Source organism: Salmo salar, chromosome 06 (genome assembly GCF_965601325.2).
Source record: "Salmo salar chromosome 06, fSalSal1, whole genome shotgun sequence".
Classification (NCBI taxonomy): Eukaryota; Metazoa; Chordata; class Actinopteri; order Salmoniformes; family Salmonidae; genus Salmo; species Salmo salar.
In genome coordinates this window covers 15153921-15175876 of record NC_138296.1, presented here as the reverse complement: position 1 = coordinate 15175876, position 21956 = coordinate 15153921, and the positions used below count along the sequence as shown (strand labels likewise).

The 21956-nt window shown below is 43.4% G+C and overlaps 1 protein-coding gene across 1 annotated transcript; it reads right to left on the bottom strand.

Annotated features, from left to right (window-relative positions):
• Positions 1–1955: 1955 nt before the first annotated feature.
• Positions 1956–18610, bottom strand: LOC106606342 (elongation factor Tu, mitochondrial). Its single transcript, XM_045719790.2, has 10 exons — positions 18478–18610; positions 17796–17842; positions 17424–17568; positions 17046–17212; positions 12251–12520; positions 10825–10957; positions 10072–10176; positions 5514–5665; positions 2527–2646; positions 1956–2379 (listed from the first exon to the last, which is right to left on the bottom strand). The coding sequence occupies exons 1-10, from the start codon at positions 18545–18547 to the stop codon at positions 2209–2211; spliced, it is 1380 nt and encodes a 459-aa protein (XP_045575746.1). The 5' UTR covers positions 18548–18610; the 3' UTR covers positions 1956–2208.
• Between the last annotated feature and the right edge of the window lie 3346 nt (positions 18611–21956).

The window sequence follows — 21956 nt, the reverse complement described above, 5'->3', positions numbered from 1 at the left end:
TGTCAAATTTAAACCTAATCTAGGAATCACGCCGGTCGCACCGCATGAGGGGGTACTTCAGGCAGACTAAAGTGTTTTAGGGGTACAGTACCCCCCAAAAAGGTATCACTTGAAATTATGAATTGGGGCACCAGCTCGTTATTCAACAAAATTGGTCAGTTTAGTTGTGTTCATTTCAATTCAATAAAAGGTTCAACATATGACATTAAAATGACACATCGCTACAGATGCAAAATGTAAATTTTCTGAAATATTTGGATAAGTTCAGGTAGTCCCTGCCCGTTTTGTTCCGTGTCCTTCTCTTTGATGTCTAGTGAATATGATCCCTATATGTCTATGCTGCTGTATTTCTTCCCTTCATTCTTTCCCAGGTTAAATGATTGAGATTCAGTGAAGGAATGGCCTCAGCTCCAAGTCCTTGGTCGTTGGAGTGCCCTGCAATTAAATGCTTCCTGGAACAATTACAAAATTAATTTCAAAGTGCATGAATGTAAATATTCAATGCTTCGACTCGACGATGATAACTCCTTGAATCTCTCAGTCAATCAGAGAGCTCTGGCGAAGTGGTGCCAGGAAAATAACCTCTCCCTCAACATCAGCAAACTCATCACTGGGGACATACTGCCTGCCCTGCAGGACAACTACAGCACCCGGTGTCACAGGATCTCAACAACCTTATTGTCTTCCTAGTAACTCTGCTGTACATCTTACCAGACTGATAGCTTTATTTCAGTGTATTAGATGTCTCTGGATTGTCATGTGTGTGTACTAATTGCTTGGATTCTTATTGTAGCACCTTGGGTTTTTGAAAAGCGTGTTACAAATCAAATTTAATTAAAATATTCTTGTAGTAATGTAGAATTACTTACATTGTAGACCCTGTGTTAATCTTTAATATACTGTATATACTGTATATACAAATGAATAATAGTCCAATTAATCTAATATAAATAGTATTTCATTTGAATAGTAAAACAAATAATACTAGTTTTTTTCGGTACAGATTGCACTATAGAAATGTAAAGGTCATTTCCGATTGAGCCGACATATTCAGCATTTACCCCAAAAAAGTTGTATATATTTGAATAGTTTATGTCCTTACAATGTCCTATATTTTTATTTCAGTGTATTATAGGCCTCTGTAGTCTTTCTACTATTGACTACTTATTGCTTGGATGTGTTTTTATTGTAGCACCTTGGTAGAAATTCTTACATTCTATGTAACCCTGTGTGTTAATCTATGGTAAACTGTATTTGATATTCTTTAAATATATGAAGTAAAGCTGTCCTATTGCGTCAATCTGTGATTAATTGAATGACTTGGTTTCTACAGCTATGAATGTTCATACTCACATTATAGGCCTAACTGTGAACTCAATGGCTTTAAAGGGGGCAAGCGGCAGCTTAAACTATAGCAAAGCGGTCACGCTGCCACTGTTTTAGTGAACATTTTTAGGGATGGGGCTGGAAAAATGTAACCACTATCAAATTAATAGACAGAGTTATGGATACAAGACCTGACCATCCATGATATTAAAATGTAACCATGTTGAGGTAATACATTGTTTGTTTACAACTACATTGTTAACAAACAAGGAAAACCATCTCATATTTTGGGTTCTGATTATTTAGGACAGTTGAACTAAGCTCATGAGGTATTTAAGTTATATTCTTGAAGAATCAATGAGTAAAAATCATACATTTACAAGTCCAAAAAAGTATGTACCAACTGCAGATGGCCCCTTTAAGGTGTTCTCCAACTAAAATGTATTTGACATGGAACAAAATAAATGTCACTACTATAACACTTCTTATAGTTTCAAAATCCTACATCAAGAAACCCATAGAAGCAGCTCGGTCAGGTGGCTATTGCTGCCCAAACCTGAATCTAAACAACTTAGAAAACCTGTATTATACGAAGTCACCAAACAATGAAGTAGATCTGAAAACAGGCAGGATGTTTAACTATTAAATACATTTTATTTCACAAGCAAACAATGACAGTCTGGCCTTTTCACAGGAAGACAACTCTGAACATCTCATTGTGGGTCTTCTGGTTGGTCAGTAAAGCAGAGAGACATGCAGTCTCAGCAGCTCCTTACTGTAGTGTGTGTGTGTGTGTGTGTGTGTGTCTAAAGACCGATATATTGGACAGATACTTCCTTCCCCATCATTAGTCCCCCTCCCATCTCTCCTCCTCCTCTCTCCTCAGCCCCAGTTGTGTTGGTCTTCCTCTGTGGTGGTCAGTATGTCAGTAACCAGGCCGGTGCCAATAGTTTTGTTGCCATCTCTGAGAGTGAACCGTTGACCTTTCTCCAGAATCATAGGCTGGCGCAGCGTGAGGGTCAGAGATGTGTCTTCACCTGGCATCACCATGTCCTGTTAGAGAGAGGAGAAGAGGGTCAGTCTTTCCTCAAAGAAGATAAAGCACAGGCCTGGACTATGGTGCACACTTTATTTTAGAATACACAAATCACATCAGGGAAAAAGATTGACCATTTCAAAAGGTGACAGATGGACACACACCTTGTCTCCTGCCAGGGAGACCCTGCATGCCATGTCCCAGGTGAGTGAGAACATGACTGGCATGAAGTTACTGACAAAGGGCTTGTGTCTGCCCCCCTCCTCCTTACTCAGAACATAGACCTGGGATGAAGAGATGTTTTAATGACAGATTATACATTCATTCAATTAAATAACACATATCCTAACCTTGGACTACTAGAACAATACACTAGTACATAAACACAATTTACAAATATACCACATACTACACCATAGCTCTAGACAGACACATTTCATTTGATCAACTACTCCAAATAGTTAAGAGAGTTAAATTTAAAATGGTGAATAAAGGGAAATTATTTCAGAAGACTAAATACTGGGAATACTAGACTGCAACACTGCGCATACGGTACACCAACAGTTCACACTCCTTTAGGCCTGCTAGCGGAAGATACAGACCTGGGCCTGGACTTTCTTTATTTATTTATGATACAGACCTGGGCCTGGACTTTATTTATATGATACAGACCTGGGCCTGGACTTTATTTATTTATGATACAGACCTGGGCCTGGACTTTATTTATTTATGATACAGACCTGGGCCTGGACTTTATTTATTTATGATACAGACCTGGGCCTGGACTTTATTTATTTATGATACAGACCTGGGCCTGGACTTTATTTATTTATGATACAGACCTGGGCCTGGACTTTATTTATTTATGATACAGACCTGGGCCTGGACTTTATTTATTTATGATACAGACCTGGGCCTGGACTTTATTTATTTATGATACAGACCTGGGCCTGACTTTATTTATTTATGATACAGACCTGGGCCTGGACTTTATTTATATGATACAGACCTGGGCCTGGACTTTATTTATTTATATGATACAGACCTGGGCCTGGACTTTATTTATTTATATGATACAGACCTGGGCCTGGACTTTATTTATTTATATGATACAGACCTGGGCCTGGACTTTATTTATTTATATGATACAGACCTGGGCCTGGACTTTATTTATTTATATGATACAGACCTGGGCCTGGACTTTATTTATTTATATGATACAGACCTGGGCCTGGACTTTATTTATTTATGATACAGACCTGGGCCTGGACTTTATTTATTTATATGATACAGACCTGGGCCTGGACTTTATTTATTTATATGATACAGACCTGGGCCTGGACTTTATTTATTTATGATACAGACCTGGGCCTGGACTTTATTTATTTATGATACAGACCTGGGCCTGGACTTTATTTATTTATATGATACAGACCTGGGCCTGGACTTTATTTATTTATGATACAGACCTGGGCCTGGACTTTATTTATTTATATGATACAGACCTGGGCCTGGACTTTATTTATTTATATGATACAGACCTGGGCCTGGACTTTATTTATTTATATGATACAGACCTGGGCCTGGACTTTATTTATTTATGATACAGACCTGGGCCTGGACTTTATTTATTTATGATACAGACCTGGGCCTGGACTTTATTTATTTATGATACAGACCTGGGCCTGGACTTTATTTATTTATGATACAGACCTGGGCCTGGACTTTATTTATTTATGATACAGACCTGGGCCTGGACTTTATTTATTTATGATACAGACCTGGGCCTGGACTTTATTTATTTATGATACAGACCTGGGCCTGGACTTTATTTATTTATGATACAGACCTGGGCCTGGACTTTATTATTTATTTATTTATGATACAGACCTGGGCCTGGACTTTCTTTATATGATACAGACCTGGGCCTGGACTTTATTTATTATGATACAGACCTGGGCCTGGACTTTATTTATTTATGATACAGACCTGGGCCTGGACTTTATTTATTTATATGATACAGACCTGGGCCTGGACTTTATTTATTTATATGATACAGACCTGGGCCTGGACTTTATTTATTTATATGATACAGACCTGGGCCTGGACTTTATTTATTTATATGATACAGACCTGGGCCTGGACTTTATTTATTTATATGATACAGACCTGGGCCTGGACTTTATTTATTTATATGATACAGACCTGGGCCTGGACTTTATTTATTTATATGATACAGACCTGGGCCTGGACTTTATTTATTTATATGATACAGACCTGGGCCTGGACTTTATTTATTTATATGATACAGACCTGGGCCTGGACTTTATTTATTTATATGATACAGACCTGGGCCTGGACTTTATTTATTTATGATACAGACCTGGGCCTGGACTTTATTTATTTATGATACAGACCTGGGCCTGGACTTTATTTATTTATATGATACAGACCTGGGCCTGGACTTTATTTATTTATAATACAGACCTGGGCCTGGACTTTATTTATTTATATGATACAGACCTGGGCCTGGACTTTATTTATTTATAATACAGACCTGGGCCTGGACTTTATTTATTTATATGATACAGACCTGGGCCTGGACTTTATTTATTTATAATACAGACCTGGGCCTGGACTTTATTTATTTATATGATACAGACCTGGGCCTGGACTTTATTTATTTATAATACAGACCTGGGCCTGGACTTTATTTATTTATATGATACAGACCTGGGCCTGGACTTTATTTATTTATATGATACAGACCTGGGCCTGGACTTTATTTATTTATATGATACAGACCTGGGCCTGGACTTTATTTATTTATAATACAGAACTGGGCCTGGACTTTATTTATTTATAATACAGAACTGGGCCTGGACTTTATTTATTTATGATACAGACCTGGGCCTGGACTTTATTTATTTATGATACAGACCTGGGCCTGGACTTTATTTATTTATATGATACAGACCTGGGCCTGGACTTTATTTATTTATAATACAGACCTGGGCCTGGACTTTATTTATTTATATGATACAGACCTGGGCCTGGACTTTATTTATTTATGATACTGACCTGGGCCTGGACTTTATTTATTTATATGATACAGACCTGGGCCTGGACTTTATTTATTTATGATACTGACCTGGGCCTGGACTTTCTGGTGGGGCTGGATGGAGCCTGGTTTGCTCATCACCATCCCTCTCCTAATGTCCTCCCTCTTCAGCCCTCGGACCAGAGCCCCCAGGTTATCTCCTGCCTCTGCTCTGTCCAGAGACTGGTGGAACATCTCAATGCCTGGGGAGGAGAGAGGGAGCGAGGGAAAGAAAGATGGAGAAGGGAGGTGAAGGGAGAACAATTAGACTCAGAATGGTGGCGTGTTTGGAGGTTTTGGATGGAGTTGAGGGGTTACCAGAGGGATATTTTGGGTAACTCCGTCCAGTAGTCTTATTACTGGGTAATTGGTGCTAGAAGTGCAGTGGAGCAACTGTTGTAGTTGTAACTTGGTGTTAGAGCTAGTTCTGTCACTACACTGTACTAGGGGTTAGGGCTAGTTCTGTCACTACACTGTACTAGGGGTTAGGGCTAGTTCTGTCACTACACTGTACTAGGGGTTAGGGCTAGTTCTGTCACTACACTGTACTAGGGGTTAGGACTAGTTCTGTCACTATACTGTACTAGGGGTTAGGGCTAGTTCTGTCACTATACTGTACTAGGGGTTAGGGCTAGTTCTGTCACTACACTGTACTAGGGGTTAGGACTAGTTCTGTCACTACACTGTACTAGGGGTTAGGGCTATTTCTGTCACTACACTGTACTAGGGGTTAGGACTAGTTCTGTCACTACACTGTACTAGGGGTTAGGACTAGTTCTGTCACTACACTGTACTAGGGGTTAGGGCTAGTTCTGTCACTACACTGTACTAGGGGTTAGGACTAGTTCTGTCACTACACTGTACTAGGGGTTAGGGCTAGTTCTGTCACTACACTGTACTAGGGGTTAGGGCTATTTCTGTCACTACACTGTACTAGGGGTTAGGACTAGTTCTGTCACTACACTGCACTAGGGGTTAGGACTAGTTCTGTCACTACACTGCACTAGGGGTTAGGGCTAGTTCTGTCAGTACACTGCACTAGGGGTTAGGGCTAGTTCTGTCACTACACTGTACTAGGACTAGTTCTGTCACTACACTGTACTAGGGGTTAGGACTAGTTCTGTCACTACACTGTACTAGGGGTTAGGACTAGTTCTGTCACTACACTGTACTAGGGGTTAGGACTAGTTCTGTCACTACACTGTACTAGGGGTTAGGACTAGTTCTGTCACTACACTGTACTAGGGGTTAGGACAAGTTCTGTCACTACACTGTACGAGGGGTTAGGACAAGTTCTGTCACTACACTGTACTAGGGGTTAGGACTAGTTCTGTCACTACACTGTACTAGGGGTTAGGACTAGTTCTGTCACTACACTGTACTAGGGGTTAGGACTAGTTCTGTCACTACACTGTACTAGGGGTTAGGACTAGTTCTATCACTACACTGTACTAGGGGTTAGGACTAGTTCTGTCACTACACTGTACTAGGGGTTAGGACTAGTTCTATCACTACTCTGTACTAGGGGTTAGGACTAGTTCTGTCACTACACTGTACTAGGGGTTAGGACTAGTTCTGTCAGTACTCTGTACTAGGGGTTAGGGCTAGTTCTGTCACTACACTGTACTAGGGGTTAGGGCTAGTTCTGTCACTACACTGTACTAGGGGTAGATCTGTCACTACACTGTACTAGAGGTTAGGGCTAGTTCTGTCACTACACTGTACTAGGGGTTAGGACTAGTTCTGTCACTACACTGTACTAGGGGTTAGGACTAGTTCTGTCACTACACTGTACTAGGGGTTAGGACTAGTTCTGTCACTACACTGTACTAGGGGTTAGGACTAGTTCTGTCACTACACTGTACTAGGGGTTAGGACTAGTTCTGTCAGTACACTGTACTATAGGGTTAGGGCTAGTTCTGTCACTACTCTACTAGGGGTTAGGGCTAGTTCTGTCACTACACTGTACTAGGGGTTAGGGCTAGTTCTGTCACTACACTGTACTAGGGGTTAGGGCTAGTTCTGTCACTACACTGTACTAGGGGTTAGGGCTAGTTCTGTCACTACACTGTACTAGGGGTTAGGGCTAGTTCTGTCACTACACTGTACTAGGGGTTAGGGCTAGTTCTGTCACTACACTGTACTAGGGGTTAGGGCTAGTTCTGTCACTACACTGTACAAGGGGTTATGGCTAGTTCTGTCACCACTCTGTACTAGGGGTTAGGGCTAGTTCTGTCAGTACTCTGTACTAGGGGTTAGGGCTAGTTCTGTCACTACACTGTACTAGTGGTTAGGGCTAGTTCTGTCACTACACTGTACTAGGGGTAGATCTGTCACTACACTGTACTAGAGGTTAGGGCTAGTTCTGTCACTACACTGTACTAGGGGTTAGGACTAGTTCTGTCACTACACTGTACTAGGGGTTAGGACTAGTTCTGTCACTACACTGTACTAGGGGTTAGGACTAGTTCTGTCACTACACTGTACTAGGGGTTAGGACTAGTTCTGTCACTACACTGTACTAGGGGTTAGGACTAGTTCTGTCAGTACACTGTACTATAGGGTTAGGGCTAGTTCTGTCACTACACTGTACTAGGGGTTAGGGCTAGTTCTGTCACTACACTGTACTAGGGGTTAGGGCTAGTTCTGTCACTACACTGTACTAGGGGTTAGGGCTAGTTCTGTCACTACACTGTACTAGGGGTTAGGGCTAGTTCTGTCACTACACTGTACTAGGGGTTAGGGCTAGTTCTGTCACTACACTGTACTAGGGGTTAGGGCTAGTTCTGTCACTACACTGTACAAGGGGTTAGGGCTAGTTCTGTCACCACTCTGTACTAGGGGTTAGGGCTAGTTCTGTCAGTACTCTGTACTAGGGGTTAGGGCTAGTTATGTCACTACACTACACTAGGGGTAGTTCTGTCAGTACACTGTACTAGGGGTAGTTCTGTCAGTACACTGTACTAGGGGTAGTTCTGTCAGTACACTGTACTAGGGGTAGTTCTGTCAGTACACTGTACTAGGGGTAGTTCTGTCAGTACACTGTACTAGGGGTAGTTCTGTCAGTACACTGTACTAGGGCTAGTTCTGTCAGTACACTGTACTAGGGCTAGTTCTGTCAGTACACTGTACTAGGGCTAGTTCTGTCAGTACACTGTACTAGGGCTAGTTCTGTCAGTACACTGTACTAGGGCTAGTTCTGTCAGTACACTGTACTAGGGCTAGTTCTGTCAGTACACTGTACTAGGGCTAGTTCTGTCAGTACACTGTACTAGGGCTAGTTCTGTCAGTACACTGTACTAGGGCTAGTTCTGTCACTACAGTGTACTAGGGCTAGTTCTGTCACTACAGTGTACTAGGGCTAGTTCTGTCACTACACTGTACTAGGGCTAGTTCTGTCACTACACTGTACTAGGGGTAGTTCTGTCACTACACTGTACTAGGGGTAGTTCTGTCACTACAGTGTACTAGGGGTAGTTCTGTCACTACACTGTACTAGGGGTTAGGACAAGTTCTGTCACTACACTGTACTAGGGGTTAGGACTAGTTCTGTCACTACACTGTACTAGGGGTTAGGACTAGTTCTGTCACTACACTGTACTAGGGGTTAGGACTAGTTCTGTCACTACACTGTACTAGGGGTTAGGACTAGTTCTGTCACTACACTGTACTAGGGGTTAGGACTAGTTCTGTCACTACACTGTACTAGGGGTTAGGACTAGTTCTATCACTACTCTGTACTAGGGGTTAGGACTAGTTCTGTCACTACACTGTACTAGGGGTTAGGACTAGTTCTGTCAGTACTCTGTACTAGGGGTTAGGGCTAGTTCTGTCACTACACTGTACTAGGGGTAGATCTGTCACTACACTGTACTAGAGGTTAGGGCTAGTTCTGTCACTACACTGTACTAGGGGTTAGGACTAGTTCTGTCACTACACTGTACTAGGGGTTAGGACTAGTTCTGTCACTACACTGTACTAGGGGTTAGGACTAGTTCTGTCAGTACACTGTACTATAGGGTTAGGGCTAGTTCTGTCACTACTCTGTACTAGGGGTTAGGGCTAGTTCTGTCACTACACTGTACTAGGGGTTAGGGGTAGTTCTGTCACTACACTGTACTAGGGGTTAGGGGTAGTTCTGTTACTATACTAGAGGTTAGGGCTAGTTTTGTCAGTACTCTGTACTAGAGGTTAGGGCTAGTTTTGTCAGTACTCTGTACTAGAGGTTAGGGCTAGTTCTGTCAGTACTCTGTACTAGAGGTTAGGGCTAGTTCTGTCAGTACTCTGTACTAGAGGTTAGGGCTAGTTCTGTCAGTACTCTGTACTAGAGGTTAGGGCTAGTTCTGTCAGTACTCTGTACTAGGGGTTAGGGCTAGTTCTGTCAGTACTCTGTGACAATGAACATTAATTAGTGTTAAACTGTACATACAGGAATAATTCTAGTAATATGAACAGAGTAATATGAACACAGTTTTACAGCATCTGTTACCGGTGTGCTACAGCTCTACAATTAGAACAATGAAAGCTCTATGAATGACTAAAAATACAAATGTTTGAAATGAATTGAAAATCAACCTTTCTATAGTGGTGTGGCTCCCCATTCACTTACCAGTGACCACAGACTTGAAGGCACGGTTGTGTCCCACAAACTCACAGTCATCGCCCTTCTTAATGACGCCCCTCTCCAAAGTGCCAGTCACCACCGTACCCCTGCCTGAAAGAGGGATGAATACACGTTTAATACATCGGTTTTATACTCAGAGGGAGACGTGGTTAGACAACAGCAGACAGAACAGAGACATGAGTACTGACAGCTGACGGGACAAGTACATCAATCAAATAAACGGTGAAACAGAAAGGTACAAAGGAAACTGATACAAGTGCTTCCAAACAGTTACTGTTACTAAGTCACAACGACAGGGAGAGGAGAACGGAATGTTATAGATTCACTGATCATTCCTACACAGATGTACAGGAAACAGGCACGTTGTTCCCGTCACAAAACACATGCAGCACAGACATAACGGAATCATTTCAAAGACGTTTTATCAAGATAGCTCAGTGGCTACGGAAACCGTAGTCAAACACTGGGATGAGCAAGGGGGCAGGCTCTGTATGCACGGGACAGTGGGATCCTATCGCAGTGTTTTATCTATTGTCATGTTTTCATTAGGAAACGCCTTCTATCTGAGGTGCACAGTGCAAGAGCTTGAATTTATGCACTACTTCTGAATGTCATTTTAAATAGGTTAACAATGAGTCGATGACATAGTGAGGAGAGGAAACCACCTAGTGGCAACACCGCTTTTAAACTAAATGACAAAACTGAGTTTCTTTACAATGTGAGCTAGTTCTCAGTCACCTGGGATCGAGTAGACTCCCTCGATAGGCAGCAGGAAGGGCTTCTCCAGCTCTCTCTTGGGCAGAGGGACGTATTCATCCACTATCTCTAGGAGCTTCAGCACTGCGTTCACCCCCAGGTCAGGCTGTTTGTTCTGGGGAGGTTAGATGAGATGAGACAACAGGTAAGGTTTCACCTAAAAGCTAGCCTCATAATTACCAGACTGATTACTGCTGCACTATCTGTCTGGAAGGGATGCCGTTTGGGCCAAGAGGCAATGCACAAAACAAATTCAAAAGTGATTGGATCACCTTCAACCAATCAGAAAAAAAGAAGCCACAGTGCTACATTTTTCAGAAGTAACACCAGCACTTGCCATTTCTCAAGAGAAAGGCATATCTAACACCAGAACAAGTCGGCTAAATGAGCCAAAAAAGGCAGCTAAGTATATAAACGTCAACGTGAGGTTAACATAAATACAGTAGCCCAACATCAGCCAGGGGTATATCTAATGAATTCACACCTAATGTCTTTGCCAAACGGTAGAGATGATAGAGATGAGGGTACTGCATCAGATTCAATACAGACGGTCTTGATACAGTAACCTCAGACAGCCTTCAGTTCTCTCATTTAGATGAGATGCTTTCACACAGAATGGAACAGCTCTGATAGGGAGCAGAGTTTATTTAGCAGAGTTCAGACTGTCATGTAAAGCTTTATATTTAGCCATCACCTTGGAAATATCATGTTACATGTGGTTGTCTACTGTCTGTCAGCAACAGCGCTACTAAACCACTCCCATTGTTCATAAGAGGGAGCTGATTTGTCTAAAGCAACGGTGATAGAAAAGGCGGGACTCATGCCGTCGCAGCCCTACCAGACTGATAGCCCTACCAGACTGATAGCCCTACCAGACTGATAGCCCTACCAGACTGATAGCCCTACCAGACTGATAGCCCTACCAGACTGATAGCCCTACCAGACTGATAGCCCTACCAGACTGATAGCCCTACCAGACTGATAGCCCTACCAGACTGATAGCCCTACCAGACTGATAGCCCTACCAGACTGATAGCCCTACCAGACTGATAGCCCTACCAGACTGATAGCCCTACCAGACTGATAGCCCTACCAGACTGATAGCCCTACCAGACTGATAGCCCTGCAGCGTTTAATGTAAGCTCGTGTTTAATGTAAGCTCGTGGGGTCAGGCGGATTTGTGAGGCTACCTAAAAGGACCACATTGAATAAGTCAGTTGACTTTGTTTTAAACATCAATTATTATGTATGTATATATTATTGTACCAACATGGCTGAAGCAACAGTTTGTATTATAAAACGGTCAAATTAAATAAATGGATCAACCTTGCTAGCGAGCTGATAGCCTATCTGGAGTTGTGAGGTTATTCTGTCACCGCCCCAACCCTACCTCGTACCATGCACTCACCTCCAGGGCACAGAGGGCCGAGCCGATGACGACGGGCGTGTTCTCACCGTCGTAGCCAAACTCTGTGAGCAGCTCTCTGATCTCCAGCTCAACCAGCTCCAGCATCTCCTTGTCCTCCACCGCATCCGCCTTGTTCACAAACACCACCACGTGCTCCACGCCAATCTGCCGGGCCAGCAGGAGGTGCTCCCTGGTCTGGGGCATCTGTCCGTCTGTCGCCGCCACCACCAGGATGCAGCCGTCCAGCTGAGCCGTGCCTGTGATCATGTTCTACAGGAGAAAGGTCAACATGTCACCCTGTGTGACCTTTCATACTGTCATTCTCTATTTCTTTACCTTTCATACTGAACACTGAGGAAGAGCCTGCTAGTCACCATCTCTCTGTACTGTTTATACCTGCTGTATCCCGTGACTAATCAACGAGGATTTGATCCCTTGCTCCTAACCTCCATTACAATTCTAGTCCCGAAATCACAAAGCGTCTCAGTAGGAGTGGACATATAGGATCGGTTTAGCTTTTTAAATTACAGACCTGCCAACCACTTCAGCACGACAGCAGCACCCCCGGCCCCGCAGATAAAAAAAACTAAAAACACTTGTCATTTAGCAGACGCTCTTATCCAGAGCGACTTACTGGCGCAATTACAGTTAAGTGTCTTGCTCAAGGGCCCAGACAGATTTTTCACCTAGTCGGCTCTGGGATTTGAACCAGCGGCCTTTCGGTTACTGGCCCAACGCTCTGTGACACCAACACTGCTGAAATCATAGGCAGATGCACCTTTTGATGGATAATAATGATGTTGGCAGAAGACTGCCTCAGCAGGAATGGTATGCTATAGAATGTTAAAGGTACTTGGTCATTTGCTGCTCTTCAGTAGTGAACTAGAAATACATTTAAATGTGCAATCAGGGCTCTTCCTGATGTAGGCCAAAGGTTGGGTAGAGGGAGGTCCAGAGCGGTTTAGTCAACTTCCCCCTCAGGAAGTTGGAGCATTTAGCAATTTTGAAAAACCTGTAACTGCCATTTCCTGAAACCTAGAGTCTTAAATTATATCAAACAATGTAGCCAACACAGAAGACTTGTTTGAGCCTAAATTTAAGTGGTCTCAATTACATTTTCAAATGTTTCTCGGTTAAATTTAGGGGTAATGATTATTCTAATTAATAGGTGGATATGTAAACTGTCTTCATTTTGTATGGGAAGAAAATTCAGAATAATTAAAATTACTGGATGCAATGTAGTAGTCCAGCTGACTGACTGTAGCCGTCCAGACTGACTGTAGCCGTCCAGCCGTCCAGTGTAGCTCCGGCTGACTGTAGTAGTTCCGGCTGACTGTAGTAGTGTAGCTCCGGCTGACTGTAGTAGTTCCGGCTGACTGTAGTAGTGTACCTCCAGCTGACTGTAGTAGTCCCAGCTGACTGTAGTAGTCCCAGCTGACTGTAGTAGTCCCAGCTGACTGTAGTAGTCCCTGCTGACTGTAGTAGTCCCAGCTGACTGTAGTAGTCCCAGCTGACTGTAGTAGTCCCAGCTGACTGTAGTAGTCCAGCTGACTGTAGTAGTCCAGCTGACTGTAGTAGTCCAGCTGACTCTAATAGTGTAGCTGACTGTAGTAGTTCAGCTGACTGTAGTAGTGTAGCTCCAGCTGAATGTAGTAGTTCCAGCTGACTGTAGTAGTGTAGCTGACTGTAGTAGTGTAGCTGACTGTAGTAGTCCCAGCTGACTGTAGTAGTCCAGCTGACTGTAGTAGTTCCAGCTGACTGTAGTAGTTCCAGCTGACTGTAGTAGTGTAGCTCCAGCTGACTGTAGTAGTTTCAGCTGACTGTAGTAGTAGTTCCAGCTGACTGTAGTAGTAGTTCCAGCTGACTGTAGTAGTAGTTCCAGCTGACTGTAGTAGTTCCAGCTGACTGTAGTAGTAGTTCCAGCTGACTGTAGTAGTAGTTCCAGCTGACTGTAGTAGTTCCAGCTGACTGTAGTAGTAGTTCCAGCTGACTGTAGTAGTAGTTCCAGCTGACTGTAGTAGTAGTTCCAGCTGACTGTAGTAGTAGTTCCAGCTGACTGTAGTAGTTCCAGCTGACTGTAGTAGTAGTTCCAGCTGACTGTAGTAGTAGTTCCAGCTGACTGTAGTAGTAGTTCCAGCTGACTGTAGTAGTAGTTCCAGCTGACTGTAGTAGTAGTTCCAGCTGACTGTAGTAGTAGTTCCAGCTGACTGTAGTAGTAGTTCCAGCTGACTGTAGTAGTAGTTCCAGCTGACTGTAGTAGTAGTTCCAGCTGACTGTAGTAGTAGTTCCAGCTGACTGTAGTAGTAGTTCCAGCTGACTGTAGTAGTAGTTCCAGCTGACTGTAGTAGTAGTTCCAGCTGACTGTAGTAGTAGTTCCAGCTGACTGTAGTAGTAGTTCCAGCTGACTGTAGTAGTAGTTCCAGCTGACTGTAGTAGTAGTTCCAGCTGACTGTAGTAGTAGTTCCAGCTGACTGTAGTAGTAGTTCCAGCTGACTGTAGTAGTAGTTCCAGCTGACTGTAGTAGTTCCAGCTGACTGTAGTAGTGTACAGTGAGGGAAAAAAGTATTTGATCCCCTGCTGATTTTGTATGTGTGCAAACCTGGTGGCCAACTACAAGAAACGTCTGACCTCTGTGATTGCCAACAAGGGTTTTGCCACCAAGTACTAAGTAATGTTTTGCAGAGGGGTCAAATACTTATTTCCCTCATTAAAATGCAAATCAATTTATAACATTTTTGACATGCGTTTTTCAGGATTTTTTTGTTGTTATTCTGTCTCTCACTGTTCAAATAAACCTACCATTAAAATTATAGACTGATCATTTCTTTGTCAGTGGGCAAATGTACAAAATCAGCAGGGGATCAAATACTTTTTCCCCCCTCACTGTAGCCATCCAGCTGACTGACTGTAGCCGTCCAGCTGACTGACTGTAGCCGTCCAGCTGACTGACTGTAGCCGTCCAGCTGACTGACTGTAGCCGTCCAGCTGACTGACTGTAGGCTATCTGGAATATAAAACAACTGAACTAGGCCTATATGAGCTGGTTCCAGATCTCCATCCCTGACCTCATCCATCCAGTTAGGACTGACTACCAGGCTACCATTCATTCAACATGCCTTGTCGTCATCCCTGACCTCATCCATCCAGTTAGGACTGACTACCAGGCTGCCATTCATTCAACATGCCTTGTCGTCATCCCTGACCTCATCCATCCAGTTAGGACTGACTACCAGGCTGCCATTCATTCAACATGCCTTGTCGTCATCCCTGACCTCATCCATCCAGTTAGGACTGACTACCAGGCTGCCATTCATTCAACATGCCTTGTCGTCATCCCTGACCTCATCCATCCAGTTAGGACTGACTACCAGGCTGCCATTCATTCAACATGCCTTGTCGTCATCCCTGACCTCATCCATCCAGTTAGGACTGACTACCAGGCTGCCATTCATTCAACATGCCTTGTCGTCATCCCTGACCTCATCCATCCGGTTAGGACTGACTACCAGGCTGCCATTCATTCAACATGCCTCGTTGTCATTGCTGACCTGACTATTATCACATCATTAGCAGCCTACTGTTGACCTCCAGCTATATGAACAGGACAGATCAACAACTGATTCATTAACATGGGACTACTAATCTCTAACAGGGAAAGACTGTATTAGTGGAACAGCTCTCACGGCCATGTCTGTTTCCATCCACGCAGTGACGAGCACTGGACTACCGCTGCACCGCACGTTTCCTTGCTCGTCAAAGCGCCTACTACGGTGGCGGAGATCAAAGCATCTGTGGGCAAAAAAAAGTGTTCTCACTTCGTTGACTAAACGCTGTAGCTAACTACCTCTATCGTAATGAGGCCTTAGCTAAGGAGCCAACAACCAAATAATAGTGGTTATGTGCTTGACTAACACATTCCCTCCCCCGTATTCCTCACACATCAGTGGTATCTACAGACCACGTGGAGAGCTGCCATCCAGCTGGAGGGAGCAAATAATACTAAAGCAGAGAGCGAGAGATTTTCTCTCCTCGCCCAGGACCTCTGATTGGCTCAGCTCCAAAGTCAGATGGTTGAGTCAAAAACCATCATGTGTTCTGTATATTTTAGGGTCTTTTTTTAACCGGAGTATTTGGAACTCAAATTGCGTCCATGGTATGCAAAATGCGTGCAGGTTGGCAGGTCTGAAATTATAGTGAATAAGAGGGAGGAACTGATCCTAGATCAGCACTCCTACTGAGACTTGTTGAAAACGGGACTCAGGGTTATGGATAAGCAATATGCTGAACATCCCTGTGCCGTATACCCATCCAATCCTGTCAGATCTTCTCAAACCCACAGAGGGGTTTACCTGACGACTCAAACTGAATTCTTCCACTGCTCTATGTTCGCTACATATTTCAGTCTGAGACTGCCATCATTTTAGTTTGTGGTGACGTCAAAATGATGGGTGTTGTACAAAACAAAAGTCATCAGTGATTGGATCGTCTCTTACCAATCAGAGTATCAAAGCCAATGACAAATTTTCAAAACACCACTTTACCCACGTGTGTTCTGCCTCTGGCCCAACCCATCCATTTCTGGGACCAATCAGAATGGTTACAATGCATTTGTCTTCTAGAAATCGTCAGGTAGGTACTCAGATCCAGACTTATTGCGGCAAAAAAAACTCTTGTCCGTGGACGTAGCGTGGCATTTGGCCGGAGCAAGGAGTTTAGGTAGCCAGGCAACAGAGAGGTATGGGTTTGGGGTCGGATTTTAGAATGGGAATAACGTGTGTTCAGGTGCTTGTGTTACCTTGACGTAGTCAGCATGGCCAGGGCAGTCTGTGTGTGCATAGTGTCTGTTGGCTGTGGTGTACTCCACATGGGATGCATTGATGGTGATGCCCCTGGCCTTCTCCTCAGGGGCATTGTCAATGTCCTCATACTTCTTATAGCGGGCGCCTCCAGCCTCAGCCAGCACTGGGAACCACAAAGGCTCAATTAGAAACATACAATAGCATCATATATAGAGAACACACAGCATCTGACAGAACATTGTTATTTTGCTGGCAGATGCTTTGATTGGTCAACAGTCCACAGTAACTCAGTGGGTTTCAAGCACACTTGTTATGTTTAGTTTGAATTCAATAATACCGATGTAAAATGAGAAAAATAAAAGGTGACCAGTTACCTTTGGTGATGGCAGCCGTTAGAGTTGTCTTGCCATGGTCAACATGGCCGATCGTGCCAATGTTCACATGGGGCTTGTCTCTGGCATATGTTTTCTTGGCCTTGGCCTCTGCTGCAAAGTTCCGCCGGGTAAATGGCACTGCACACTGGGAGAGAAAAGGGATGAAGAAGAGTGTTTGATGGACAGCAGGGCCAGAAAACACATATGGGCAGGTGATCAGTCAAAAAAAGGCAATCGTGAACCCAGTTTTTGCCACCCAATGCATTACTAAAACCAGCAAACATTACTACCCCCTAGGACTGCGATTTTATATCCCTGATATAAAAGGATGTGTGAATGACTGCATACTCAAAACACTGTCTAGGTACTCACCAGTTTATAGGAGCTGTGCAGGAGCCCCGGTGAGGAAAGCTGAAGGGCTAGAACAGAACGATAACATGTATTTAGTAATCAGGTGGACTCCGACACCGTCGACTGTGTCAAGAGAAGTCGCTAGCTAAATATCACAAGGTGTACATACATGGCTTAGGGCCATCTAGCTTCGTCCTGCAACATAAGGGATTATTATATAAAACTCATAAGACCAATGTCACAACAAAACCCCTTAGCTATGTTGCGGGACGAAGCTAGGCCATGCATAATGTGTATAGGCTAGTTATGTTATAACCCGGGCTACTTCAATACACATTACTGTTCCCTATATGTCATTCTTTCGAAATGCAAATGTTTCTGACGCTAGCTACATCGTTAGAAAACTAATTTCGTTTTTAACTGTATCTGACACGTATCTGATAGCCCTAAGGTTCCACAACGCAAGAGATAGCTAGTTTAACTAATATTATTTAACGTGACCTTGCTATGCCTGCGGAACGAGTCGAGCGGCTAGCCTGCTACAGCATCCTTGCTCACTAGGGTTCATTCAAACCCCACATACGTTTCGTCGCGATTAAAAAGCAAAACATTGTAATGGTAAAAAAAGATCATTAATAATTGAACGCAGTAAATTACAATATTGGACGTGTGGTTGTGAATACGTTGTATAACTTTAACTAACCAGAGAAACATGCACGAAACCCAACGAGCGCCGCCATCTTGGACTGACAAGCGGATGAAAGTGACGTCATTACATGTAACGTTTCTTCTTCTGTTTTTTCTTCTTCTGTTTTTTCTTCTTCTGTTTTTTCTTCTTCTGTTTTTTTTTGCTTCTTCTTCTTCTTCTTCTGTGGGTTATATGGCGGACTACAACCCAAAAAGGTGTATTGCCGCCACCGTCTGGATGGGTTGAAACCAAAACAAGGTAAAAAGAAAATCCATACGTGATAGGGAAACTAACTTAATCCACCCAAATAAAAATAGTACATTGACAAAACAAAACTCCCACTTCTTCCTGCTTTCAATTCTCCATATCTCCTTTCTCGGGCTCTAGGGCATGAGAGGGTGGTACGGCTTGTGACAAAATTCCATGTAACTCATTCGATAAGAAATCTTTCAGCCCCAGGAACCGCTCCACCGCATCCACAATGATTTATATATTCCTGGACCTTCTCTCCACCTTGGCAGTGCCATTAATTACCATAACTAAAAAGGCCACAAAGTCCACCTTCTTAACCTTTAAAATGTCAAGATCCTGCTGGTTAAAGGCAACCCCTGCAGCCTGCAGTGAGAGGCCTATCCACCCCCATGGACTCTTCAGGTGCAGCATTCAAACCCTCAACCCTTTTAACAGCTACTGCATATGAAATGCTCTAGACAGCCCTGACATTGGCCACCTCATTCTCTTTCACCCTTGTGGGGCATTCAGAAGATGTGGCTTCATGGTTCCCACCATAATTGCAACATGTCACATTTTCATCACTTTTATAACACATGATATGATCTTTTCCACAACTTGGACATCTCGGCTTTTCCCTTCTGCAAATACCTGAAAAATTACCAAAATCTTTACAATGATCACACTGCATTGATCTTGGGATAAATTCTCTGACTCTGTAGTTAATATACCCTAATTGAACTTGAGTAGGGAGAGACTCCATATCAAAAACTAAATAATTGATAGACTCTTAACTTTTTCTTCATTCACCACACAATTCATCGGATGTGCATAAATCACTCCAGGAATATTTTTAATCTCTTCAACATCGACTTCCCACGAGACGCCAGATATAACCCCCTTGATGGGTGCCCTGTTCCTAAGAGACACACACGACACTTCAAACTTATCAAATCGGGTGAGACGCAACACACATTGGGTGTTGTAGGTGATCTGGAGGGCAGGTAGTTTGCCCCGGTGATGCGTTGTGCTGTACTCCCTATTCACCAACGAATGCGTGACCACGCAAGACTCCAACAACATCATTAACTTTGCAGACATCACCCACGACAATGAGACAGCCTACAGGGAGGAGGTCAGAGAACTGGCAGTGTGGTGCCAGGACAACAACCTCTCCCTCAACAAGACAAAGGAGTTGATCGTGGACTACAAACTGAGGGATGAGCACACCCCCATTCACATCGACGGGGCTATGGTGGAGTAGGTCAAGAGCGTCAAGTTCCTCGGTGTCCACATCACTAAGGAATTATCATTGTCCACACACACCAACACAGTTGTGAACTAGGCACGACAATGCCTCTTCCTCCGCAGGGGACTGAAAAGATTCATCATGGGCCCTCAAATCCACAAAAGTTATACAGCGCCACCATTAAAAATGTCTTGACTGGCTGCGTTACCGCTTGGTATGGCAACTGCATGGCATCCGACCACAAAGCGCTACAGAGGGTAGTACGTATGCCCCCAGTCCATCACTAGGGCCGAGCTCCCTAAACTTCCAGGACCTCTATACCAGGCGATGTCAGAGGAAGGCTCTAAAAATTGTCTAAGACTCCAGCCACTCAAGTCATAGACTGTTCTCTCTGCTGTCGCATGGCAAGCGATATCGATGAACCAAGTCTGGAACCAACAGGACCCTGAATAACTTTAACCCCAAGCCATAAGACTGCTAAATAGTTAGTCCGGGTAGCTATATGATTAACTATTTAACTATTTGCATTGACCCTTTTTGCACTAACTCTTTTGGCTCATCACATATGCTGCTGTTACTGTTTATTGTCTATCCTGTTGCCTAGTCAATTTATCCCTACCTAAGTACATATCTACCTCAATTACCTCGCACTCTGCACATCGATTCGGTACTGGTACCCCGTGTATATAGCCAAGTTATCGTTACTCATTGTGGATTTATTCCTTGTTTTATTATTTAAAAATATTTCTATTATATAGCTTTTGTCTCTCTGCATTGTTGGGAAGGGCACATAAGGAAACATTTAACTCTTAGTCTACACCTGTTGTTTACAAATCATGTGACAAATACATTTAATTTCATTGAGTTTAATCGTGAGTAAATATTCTCTGGCGAGTGCCGTCTCCATTGGCATACCCTCCTGGGTTGTTGGTATGTATCAGAGGAGGCTGGTGGGAGGAGCTACAGGAGGATGGGCTCATTGTAATGGCTGGAATGGAATAAATTGAACGGTATCAAACACATTAAACATATGGAAACCACATATTTGATTCCGTTCCATTTATTTTATTCCAGCCATTAGCTCCTCCCACCAGCCTCCTCTGGTATGTATTGTGTCGAGAGTAAAACAGAACTTAGATGTGATACTTTGATTATTGATTACTGGTTGATGATGATGATGACGATGATGGTGATGATGATGATATAACTCTGATTCTCTGGTCGTCAGATTCCCCACAGAGCGCTAGGCGCTGAAGATGATGTCATAGTCTAAGCTTTCCATTGGTCCTATTCTGTGAATAAAATCTATTTTGGTATTACACCTGGCCTGTTAATTCCCATGCTCTGCCTCATATTTAAAGAACCTGTGTGTTTTTAGTTTACTCCCGAGGACCTCACCTCTTGCATAATAAAGGTGGCGACTACAGGAATAGTTATTTCATGATTAAATCCACCAGGTTACATTAATATTGCATTCCTCATCTAATTGTTAATCATTGAGTGGCACACTATGGCACCCTATTCCCTATGCAGTGGGGCCCTAGTCAAAAGTAGGGCACTAGGTAGGATGCCATTTGGGATGCATATTCTCATCTTTAATCATTTTTAATAATAAAAGCAATGCTACTTCTATAGGCTACAGAAATGTCAAAAGTTCTGGATATTTCAGTGTTCCAAAACAACCTCCAATCCGGATGTGTTCATATCTCTGTCCTACTGTACCCGTAATCTCTCTGAATCTCAAAACACAAGATGGGGAAAGTCCTCTTTTTAAATTTTCCACCCCCCTAGGGTCTGACAACTCTAAGATCGAGCATTTTAAACCTCTCCTGTCCTCTAATCTCATCTCCTCTCCATCAGACAGGTTCTGAATCATCCTTAATTTTGTCCTCACACATCATCAGGTATGTGTGTGTGTGTGTGTGTGTGTGTGTGTGTGTGTGTGTGTGTGTGTGTGTGTGTGTGTGTGTGTGTGTGTGTGTGTGTGTGTGTGTGTGTGTGTGTGTGTGTGTAT